General features: G+C 45.5%; 2 protein-coding genes across 2 annotated transcripts in view; one reads left to right on the forward strand and one right to left on the reverse strand.

Annotated features, from left to right (window-relative positions):
• CNTD1 (cyclin N-terminal domain containing 1) overlaps window positions 1–722 on the reverse strand; it is a 160817-nt gene extending 160095 nt beyond the window's left edge. The window contains exon 1 of the mRNA XM_077459515.1: window positions 606–722. The gene's annotated coding sequence lies outside the window, so the exon portion shown is untranslated. The remainder of the gene's footprint in view (window positions 1–605) is intronic.
• A 198-nt stretch (window positions 723–920) lies between these two features.
• Window positions 921–9931, forward strand: COA3 (cytochrome c oxidase assembly factor 3). The gene is made up of 2 exons (XM_077459516.1): window positions 921–1155; window positions 9685–9931. The coding sequence occupies exons 1-2, from the start codon at window positions 966–968 to the stop codon at window positions 9786–9788; spliced, it is 294 nt and encodes a 97-aa protein (XP_077315642.1). The 5' UTR covers window positions 921–965; the 3' UTR covers window positions 9789–9931.
• The last annotated feature ends 1159 nt before the right edge of the window (window positions 9932–11090 follow it).

Consider the following 11090-nt stretch of genomic DNA (forward strand, 5'->3'; position numbering starts at 1 on the left):
AAGGCAGTATGAATCTGATGCACCCTGTGGGGTTTTTCTCCGCGTGCCGGCATGTTATCCTGCTAGACGTCATATGATGCCCAGTCAGTATAACAGACCCACTTCCTGGCCGTCATTCTGTTATAGGCCGGGTGGGAAGTGGTTAAACGAACCTGTGTACATGTACACATAAGATAACATTGGATGAGTTCAGGGGCAGCTGAAAAAGCCTCTGAACGTCCGTTTACCAGCAGCAATGCGCATGAGGCCTAGGAGAATTATACAAAAAAAAACTAGTTATCATTTTTTTTACCCACTACTCTTCCTTTATATTGGCTTCTTAAATGTATAAATACCGCAATTTAGAAATTGGATGAAAGGTTTAGCACTGGGAAACACTATTGAAAGACAAAAAGTGCTTTTTACATATAACTATATAGATATATAGGGACAGAGGGACATTGCTCCAAATCAGGGACAGTCCCTCAATACTAGGGAGTTAGGAGCTGTGGCTATAGTCCTCTTCTATCCAAAAATAAAAACCTTTGCCTAGAGTTCATCTTAAACCATCTAGGGATAATATAAGAATAACAGAATAACTTGGCTTTCTACTTGATGAACATTACGTTTCTGCCACCACAGCACCATAAACCTTGCACGGCAGCCAACAGCCTTCCCTGACCTCTTCCCTCTCTTCTGTCTGCAGTGCACCTCAGGCTCACAGACAACCGCAAAGTACAGCGGTCTCCGACAAAATGGCGCCCGTAGCCGTCATCCAGTACGCAGTGACTAACCAAACTAGGTAGAAAAAAAACGAATTTTAGAAAAAAATAGGTGAATATGCATTAACTGTACAGCTCTATAACGCATATTAACGTGTGTTTTAACTAAAATTAAGCCGAAGAAACTTTTTTATTATTATTCGCTAGTGGGGAAGTGCGGAAGCCTAGAAGGGTGACATCATCAGTCCGCGCCAGGCTGTAGACATGGAGACGGGGAGCGGAAAGGGCACGGAGCCGAAATATGCCCAGAGGATCGACCCGAAAACGCCTACCCGGGAGCAGCTGGAGCACTACAGACGAAAGCAGATGGCTGAGTGGGAAAAGAGATCGGGGAAGATTAGAAGCAGAAATATTATCACTGGCCTGGCCATAGGCGCCATCGCGGTGGGGATCTGTATCCTTCAAGTGTGACCTTCTATACTCATTAGACTGGAGAGACATGACCGGTGTCCTATCATATAAGGTCCTCCATCCGATAGTGTCCGCTGGGTACTGCAGTACACAGCAACACAGATTCCGAAAATTGCCGAGGATGAACGGCGCCTGCGCCGTGAGTCCAGGTTCTTTCCCCACTATCCAAGTGGACATAGAGTAGGAATATAAAAGAGCCGAGCGCAGCGAGGCCGAGCCTGAAGCGCGGGGAGCGGCCCTCTAATATTCACAACCCTATGTCCGCTTGGTTGGTGGGGCTACCACCTCCACTCACGGCGCAGGCGCCGTTCAGCTTTGGAGATTTTCCGAAGCTTCGTCTGCTCCGTACTGCGCATGCGCAGTACAGGGCGGACACTATATGATGGCTGGACACTATATGGCAGAACACTGGATCCAGTTGTGTTCCCCACACACATCCCTCTGCCTGGCTGCTGGGTCAGGGCTTATAAACAGGTCTTATCATTGGCAGACTAGATTTACAGTGACCTTTAGAAGTAAACTTTTTTTTTCCCTCCCATGTACAGTGAAGGCTTAATGTGCTAGTTTGCATTACATACTAGCGCATTGTGACATTTCCCTTCAAACTAAGCCCTCGTCATCAGTGATTGGCTCGGGCGTGTTTGCACAGCCACGTGCAGAGCCCGCCAGGAAGTTGGCCCAGCTCTGCACTAATCACAGGCAATGACACATTGCCCGATCTCTGCAGCAGCACATCAGGAAAATGTCTCACTGCCTGTGATTAGCGCAGCGCCGTGCCAACTTCCTGGCGGGCTCTGCACGTGACCGTGTGAACACGCCCGAGCCCATCACTACTCGTCATACTTGCTGGAGGCCTCATCCATCTTCACCTGTCTTCTTTCCGAGGCCACGTACTCCAGTGATGTGATTGGCCGGAGCCACGTGACTTCAATCCCGCGCATGCGTGTGGGAGCCGCCGGTCACAGCACACACTTCTGAAGAAACAGCTGGGGCGGCTGCTCCTGCAGACCTCATCGGAGCAGTATACAGTTAATCTCTCCTAAATGGCACACGTTTAGGAGATATTTACATTACCTGTTGGTAAGCCTAGAATACGGCTTACCTATACGTACATATTACACAGGGAGGTTTTACGTCCTCTATGACCGCAACTGGTGACAAAACGAGTTTCTGTACTAATATGATGTATAATAATGCTCACCTCATATACAGTTTTTTACATGGGTTTTTTTATTTTATTTTTATTTTTTTAGATTAACACACTCTTAAAGCGGAGTTCTACCCAGAAATGGAACTTCCGCTGTCAGAAATACCCCGCCCCCCTTTGGTGTCACATTTGGCACCTTTCATGGGGGAGCAGATACTGGTCTAATCTAGGTATTTTCTCCCACTTCCGGCAAAAGATTGCCACAGTATCCGCGGCAATCTATGCCATGTCCGGCCCTGGTGTCTTCTGGGAGACACACAGGTCCCAGAAGACAGCAGGGATCCCCGCAAGGCTTCACTTCTTGATTCCCTTACTCAAGATGCCAGCGCCTCCACCCGGAGTTGAGTGATAGGTAAGTGTCCTTATTTTAAAAAAATTGAATTATTTAATTTTTTTTTCAGGCCGAACTCTGCTTTTAAGTAGTAGTAAGCACCTAAATTCGGCCGCCGAAACATATCGGGCGAAAATGACCTTTTCGACAATTTGCTGAAAGAGAATTCTTGCCAATAATGTTGCCGGGTGTCATTCTGGACAGTCCTTTCCTCTCTCTTCCCCTCCCTCCCTCCTTGAGGAGGCGGATAAAAGCAAAACAGTGCTGTATGGAGGAAAGCTGTCGGCACATTAAGGTGCTCCTCCCATGGATCATACCGACAAGCCTCTCCTTAATGCGGTGTGCTTACAGCTTTCCTCCATGGAAAACTGCTCTTGGCTTTGCCTTGCTAACGCTGCCCTGTCTTGATCCTGTCTGACATACTAAGGCAGGCTGCATGATGGGGCACTGGTGAGGCACAGGCAGGCTGCATGATGGGCACTGGTAAGCTGCTGGGCATAGGCAGACTGCATCATGGGCACTGGTAAGCTGCTGGGCACAAGCAGGCTGCATTTGATGGACACTGCATTGATCTCCTGTACCGCGTCTGCAGTCTCTGACCATCTCCTGTATAATATCTGCTAGCGGTGCACTGCATGGAAATTTTGCTAATACTATTAGCAATGTGTTATATAAAAATGTATACGTTTTATTTAAAATATAAAAATACACTTTTATATAAAAATATGTTTAAAAAACAGGCGGTTTCGGTTTTCGACATAGTGTATTTTTCATTTTCGGTTTCGGTAACAAAAAACCCCATTCGGTGCACCCCTAATTTAAAGTGTTCACCTTTGATTTGATTATTAAGGCTAGGTTCACACTATTGCGATGCGGGAACGCCGCGAATCCGCGGCGTTTTCCCGCATCGCATACCTCCCGCCGGCAGTTCACACTGCCCTATGCGGACGGCTGGGGGTGTCAATGTTATGTTAATGACACCCCCAGATCCGTCGGCATATCGCAGTGCGATCTGCCGACTCGCACAGGAATCGGATCGCATGGTGTGAACCCCCATGCGATCCGATTCCGTTGCGGACCCAAAAAAGGGTCCTGTGCGAGTTTGCTGCGGGACAGCTGCGAGTTCAGCCATACTATCTGTATGGCTGAACTCGCAGTGCTACGGAGATCGGATGTGATTTGCTGTGCGAATCACATCCGGATCTCCCCCCGCAGCAGTGTGAACCCAGCCTAAAGGATCTTCAGCCCATCTCTTGTTGTCACAGCAGAGATTGCCATCAGCTGTACCTTTTAAATCGCTTAATCCTAAATCAAGGTCTGCTTGCAGAAAGTCAAGGAGTTGGAGGGAAGAGGGTACATCAGGATTTAGGTTTTGCCGTTTGCATAAGATCTAAACGTATTCCAAACCTTGTCGCACGTATTGTTCATTGAAGGCTCCTGTGCTTTGAGCAGAGTTGAAACAACTCTGGAGGAACAGCCTAATGATTAACTAGTTGCTGACCGCCGGCTGTCCAATGACGGCCAGGCGGTGCACCTATTGCGGCGGGAGGCTGTCATATGACGGCCTCCTGTTTAAACAGGGAATGCGCGCGATCTGGCACCCCTGTTTCTTCGGTGGCGGCGTGTCACGGAGACACCGCTCGCCACTGAAGGGGGTGAACAGCCATTGGTTATGGCTGTTTACCACGTGATCGGCCGTGATGAAGTCACGGCCGATCACAGATGGTCACACCCCGACTGCACGACGCGATCGTGAGTGCGCTGCGTGTGCACGTTGGTGGCGGTGTGTTCCCCGGGAACACTGCTCATCCCCGTAACAGCCGAAATCACGCGAGATGTCGGCTGTATTAGCCGAAATCTCGCGAGATGTCGGGTGCATTAGCCGCAATGTCTCCTGGGATTACTTGGACGAGATCCCAGGAGACAGTGCGGGCTTCAGCAGGAAATTATGCTGATCCCCGCAAGAGACCGCCCATCGCCGCAGGGGAGGAAAATAAAATACTACGGATTACAAAAGGTAGATGAATCAAAAAAAAAAAAAAACGTGGCATTATCAAATGTATGGTCTAGAGGCAACAGAATGGGCAAATGTATTATTATGAGGGCAGAACCGCTTTAATACCTTGGAATGTCTACTTTGTAAAAAGGGGTCATTTGGGGGTTATTTGTACTTTCCTGACTTGTTAGTGTCTCAAGAAATGAGATACAGCTGATGTACTGAAGGCCTGATCAGATGTGATCAATTTTCAGCGATTGGCACCATAGTTTGTAGACTCTATAACTTTCACAAAGACCAAATAATATATACTAATGTGGGTTATTTTTACCAAAGCTAGGTAGCAGTATAAATTTTGGCCCAAATTTATGAAGAAAAATTACTAATTAGCAAAAATTTATGACCGAAACAAAGAAAAAGGCATTATGTGTTATTTTATTTATAGCACAAAAAATAAAAAAAACCCACTAGTGATTAAATACCACTAAAAGAAAGCTCTATTTGTGTGGAAAAAAGGACGCAAGTTTCATATGGGTACAGTGTTGGATGACTGAGTAATTGTAATCCAAACTGTGAGAGCGCTGAAAGCTGAAAATTGGTCTGGTCAGGAAGGGGGTGTAACTGCACTGTACTGAGGTGGTTAAAGACTGCTTTAAAGAGGAAGTAAACCCTGATGGGTTTACTTCCTCTTTCATTCCCTGCAAAGGCGAAGCATAATGTCCATTATGTGTCACTTACCTGACACATGAGCCAGCGAAGTCACCGCTGTCCCCTGTAGTCCGGCGCATCATCTTCTCGGTGGGGTCTCGCAGCTCCGCCGCTGTCATTTGGCGAAACCACGATGATGTCACTCCCGCGCATGTGCACCGACACACGCAGCATCTTCATCATTGACAATGCCGCGCCGCTGTCTATGGCGCATGCGCCGTAGACAGTGGTGCCTGTCTTCGGGCAAATATCTCCTAAACTGTATAGGTTTAGGAGATATTTCTTGGACCTACAGGTAAGCCTTAATCTAGGCTTACCTTTAGGTCAAAGTGGTTTGTAAAGGTTTGAAACCACTTTAACATTCTAATGTGAAGGTTCATTCTGCGAGGATTCTGATGGGTGTGATGCCTTGAGCCAGAAGAAAGGGTATCAGAGGAATATTTACTGGAGGATTGAAACTAAGAAATATTGCCCTAAGCAATCATGGGTCTCCCTGCAAATATTGCAGGACTTTTATCACCGTTTATTGTTGTGATTGCAAGTCTTGAGAGAATTATTGAGGTAGGAGACCTAAATTAGATTGCAAGCCCAAGGACTTGACAGGGCATCTATTGCTTCTGCCCAAGGGTGGGTTAGATGTGAAATAAACCTCCGCAGATTGGTATTGCTTGTTGTAGCAAAAGGATACAGTTCAGGAAAGGTTCACTGGCCAACAATCCAACTGAATAACTTCAGTTGTAGGGACCATTTGTTGGAATCCTTGGGATAGGTGATCGGCGCCTGTGTTTAAGTGGGCTTGAAGATAGACTACTTTTAGGTCCTTCTGATTCCCCTTTGCCCAAATGAAGATGGATTCCAATTCCTTTAGTATGAACTGTTGGTGGTGTATGTATGATATTGCAGCTCTATTGTCTATCTGAATCAGAACTGATGTGTCCTTGATCTGAGAGAGAAAACTCTGTCGATGCGAGATAAGCAGCCTGGATATCCAGGATATTTGCGATGATGTCTGCCGCATTGAACGCCCATCTCTCTTGAACCAACATCTGGTTGCAGTGTGCCTCCTAGCCTATTGCATTGGCATCTGTGGTAACTGGTCAAGAAGAAATGGCTTAATGCAGTGGCCATCAACCCTGTCCTGTGGGCCCACTAACAGGCCAGGTTTTTTGTTTTGCCTTGGGGTGATGCAGACTAGAATACTCCAATCACTGAGCAGCAAAAAATATCACCTGTAATGTATTTTTATCTTGCAAACCTGGCCTGTTAGTGGGCCCTGAGGACAGGGTTGATGACCACTGCCTTAATGTATGTGGCTTTTCAGGCATCCCCTTCTTTGTCCACTAGTGTGGAATCCTGTGCATCAAACTTGTTTGATAGATGGACTGGGATAGACGGTTTGCTTCAGGAATTTTAGCTAAAAAGGTACTTGAGGTATCCATGGGATCATCTGGATACAAAAAGGCAAAAATCCCTATTAAAGCAGAGGTCCATCCTAAAGTGGACCTTCCGCTCATTGGAACCCTCCCCCCCTCCGGCGCCACAATTGGCACCTTTCAGGGGGGAGGCGGGTGCAGGTACTGCACCCACTTCCGGCGTAGATTCTGCAGAAGGTACGCCCCTTTCCGCAGAATCTACGCCCCTTTCCGAAGGTCCCCCGCTGCCTGCTGGGAAACACACGGATCCCAGAGACAGCGGGGACCATCCTTATTGCGCAGAGCGACTCGCGCATGCACAGTAGGGAACCGGGAAATTAAGCCGAAAGGCTCCACTTCCTGATTCCCATACCCAAGATGGCGGCGGCAGCACCCGAGAGACGATCGCGAGATCGGCTTCGGGTGCCGACATCGCGGGCGCGCTGGGCGGGTAAGTGTCATTATTTTAAAAGTCAGCAGCTGCAGTATTTGTAGCTGCTGGCTTTTAAAAAAAAAAAAAAAAAACAGACTCCCGCTTTAAGTTTAGTTAGTTGAGTTAAGTTGAATTAGCTCGAGGCTGATAACTCAGAACCCACAGAGGTCAAGTACAGTGGGGACCAAGGGGGTGGGGAGGATGTCTGGCATACCTTCTTCTTCTTCTTTTTTTTTTTTTTTTCCAAAAAGGTGAACTAACCTTTTTAAAGCCAAAGCTGTTTTTGTGCAAAAAATGTTTTAGGCCCGAATATTAGTTATAACCGTTAAACCTAATTTCTGAAAGTAGACACCCTGGAGAATAAAATGTTGGTAGTTCCAATTTTTTTTATGACCCCTAATGTCTCATCTGCCCTCCAGTGAAGCTAATGGAGCACAGATCAGGCCATAATGACTGAGGAAATTGACACCAGGACCCAGAAGTGACGTTTTAAATGTTGCTTCCAGATCATTAGCAGGAAGGAATGATCAGCAAACAGACATTCACTGATCTCCCTCCCCTCCACCTGGTGGCACCCGCTGATGTGGGAGCAGGGGGTGTGTGTGTGTGTGTGTGTTATTGATTGGGCAGCTGTGCACACGGGCTACAACAAAATGGCCACCAAGCCTCCTTTGAGGATAACTAAAGAGATTATCAGTTTAGTTCTCTTCAAAGAAAGCACCTTGTCTGCCATTTTGTTGTAGCCTAATATGTCTACCTGTAAAACAACAATTTAAACCATTGTAGTTGAAAGCAAGATTCCAGGTATGGATATTTTATACATAGTTACACTAGCTCACGCTGAATCGGTGTCACTATGCATATAAAAGACCTGGCCTTTGCCCCTGGAAACTGGAAATCACTCTAGTAGTCAATGCCTTTGCAATGATCTCTATAGGCTTCAGGGTTCCATGCTGAGTTGTGCCCCCTATACATCCTGAACACAGGATGCCTGCTGCTTGGCACAGGTACTGTTCAGAGCTTTGCAAAGCATTCACTGATTGGACGAGGTGGATAGCAAGATGTAATCGATAATACATAAAGGATAAGTTCACCTTTTGTAACATGTTACCATACTACACCAGTCGCCCCCCCAATTCCCCATTCTGACAGCTATGTCACAATCTCCCGCCAGGCCCTGTCATCCATTACTGTGAATGGCAAAACTACAAGGTCTGACATTTTTTGTGATTTTTGGCTTGTAGTTTCCAATAAACAACTACAGTGCTGTGGTATATCATGAATTATTCCAGTCACAGTGTAACTGCCTGGCTGTATCGGAGGTACAGCCATATAGATAGGACTGTGGCATTACACCCACAATCTGCTGATCATGGGTGCAATGCTTTATAGGTATATTACAAAATAAAAATGTGTATTTTTTTCTTGTACAAAGGGTTTTATTGAAAATACAGATCAACAGGATAATGCAGAAACAATGATGGACACATCATGGAGGAATAGTTGTATAAGCTTCGGGTGTCAAAAATGTTAGTCCGGGACACAGATTTACACAAGCTCTTGGAAATCCCAGGGCAATCATGTGTGGTCAGCAAGAGGTTCTTTATCCATTCATAAGTCCTGATAAGGTGGTCTTGCAGAACCTTATGTAACACGTGTCGAGAGGAGAATGTACAACATAACATTTCATAAATATAAGAGAGATCTAAAAAGAATACATGAAGAAAGGTAGAATATACCGTTATTCAATAAAAACATTTTCTCACCATGTGTCCAATTCCAGCAGAATCAAGCCCGTGGGCCATAGAGACATAAAAAAAGAAGATGGGAAGAAGCAGTGAGGAGGAGAAAGGCAAATGTGTATTTTTTCACATGCAAAAAAGTGCATTTATTATTTTTTTGTAAAGGTAAACTTATCATTTAAATGTATTTATTTAGGTATAAGGATCCAAAATTATCTTGATATTGGCCTCTTTCAGGCGCCATACAGCAAAGCTTACATTGGGGAGGAAGAAGCAGCACAAGGAGCCAGTCAGTTATTCTGCTGCAGTGCAAGGAACATATTGATAGAGGGAGCAGAGTGACAGATGAGCTCATTAGTCTGCTGCTTTTCCTTTCGCTGTCCAGTCACAAGCTGGGGAAGGACAAAACCTGTAATTGTTAACTGCAGCGGAGATTAAATAATTTTCTTACTCTGCCAGAGAGGACTATGCTGTGTAGCAGAGCTGTATAAATCTCAAGACTGAATAGACAGAAATATCAAACATTTGACAGGTAAGATAAACCAGCAGTCAGATGTATTTCATCTGTGCAATCGACTGTTGGCCGATTACCCCAGCAGATGTGTGTGTTTGATATCCATGCAGCATCTTCAGAATTTATATTTTTATATGCATTTGATTTAAAAGCCTTGACTTCCTAACAGATGGATACACCTTTTTCTCTGTACCACAAGAACATTTTCTAGATGATCTAGAAGAGGAAGCAAAAGCGGCCCGAGCAAGATATCCAAAAACATCTGCCAAGTAAATAAGGCGATTGAAGATTTTTCTGGAATTCTCTTATGATACATGGATACCACCTTTCAGCTTGGGGCTATGGCGGCAAAGCATTTTGCCTATCTTGTCCTATAAAACTTGCATGTCCAAAGATTAAACCAATTTTGTATGATATATGGAATGTGTTTTCAATGACCATGTTTGCTGGGTCTGTATAGTATGTACTTAAATTTTTATGCATAAAATATGTCATACTTCTAGTGACCAGTATATGACTATATTGCATTGAAAACTAAATGCCATATACCTTCTCCTTCACACATTTTCTTTTCGGAGACCAGAAAGTTGAAATACACTAGAGGTAAAATGTCCTGTCACATGGGTTGGCCTCTCTCTACTATCCCAATCCTGGTAGCTGGCGGGTTGGGGTGCTGTTGGAGGCTCATTCACTCTGGTGGTTTCCAGGGCTCCGAGTGAATCCGAGTCGCATCCTTGTCAGCTGTAGCGCCAGTGACAGCTGAGATACGAAGGACCATTAGGCGCGCGTTCAGAGCATGTGTGCTCCTTCAGGCAGTGAATCTGCCATGCTGATGTGGGGTTGTATTTATGCTGCTCACAGGGGAGCTAGAGACTACATTACCCAAGATGGTGTGGGGTCACAATCCTGTGTAGCCAATTGGGGGGGGGGGGCGCAGCAGTATGGTTAAAAAAAAATATATAACAAAATATATATTAAAAATGAAGATAGAAATTAAAAAAAGATTGGAAATTGAAGTAAAAATATAAAGAAAATTAAGAAAAAAAAAGATTCCAGGCATGGATATTTTATACATAGTGACACTGATTCAGTGTGAGCTAGTGTAACTATGCATATAAACAACCTGGCCTATGCTCCTGGAATGCCTTTCCAATGATCTTCACATTAAAAAAATAATAAAGAAATAAACATTTTTATTAGAAGAGCATATATGATAAAAACCCTAAAATACATTTTCTTTCTCGTACATCACGGGACACAGACTCAGTAATTACTGATGGGTTATAGCAGGGCTCGACAAAACCCGGGCGCCAGGTCGCATTGGCGACTAGAAATAGCGACCTTGCGCCTGGGGCAGCACAGCTGGGGGTATCCTGTCTCTGTGGACCCCCCCCAGCGTGATCGCGTCGGGCCGTTCCGCCGGCGGCCGAAAATTTAGGCCGCGGCTTTGAGGCCTTCTGCGGTCCTATGATTCCTTATGGAATCTGGCGCCCTCTTGTGGTCGCCGTTGGTATGACAAACCAGCAATGCTAATGAAGCTCCCTCTGAGTGTTTTTATATTACCTGCCTTTTCTT

This window comes from Lithobates pipiens, unplaced genomic scaffold, assembly GCF_037356315.1.
Source record: "Lithobates pipiens isolate NorthernLeopardFrog02 unplaced genomic scaffold, aLitPip1_a1.2 Scaffold_28, whole genome shotgun sequence".
Taxonomy (NCBI): Eukaryota; Metazoa; Chordata; class Amphibia; order Anura; family Ranidae; genus Lithobates; species Lithobates pipiens.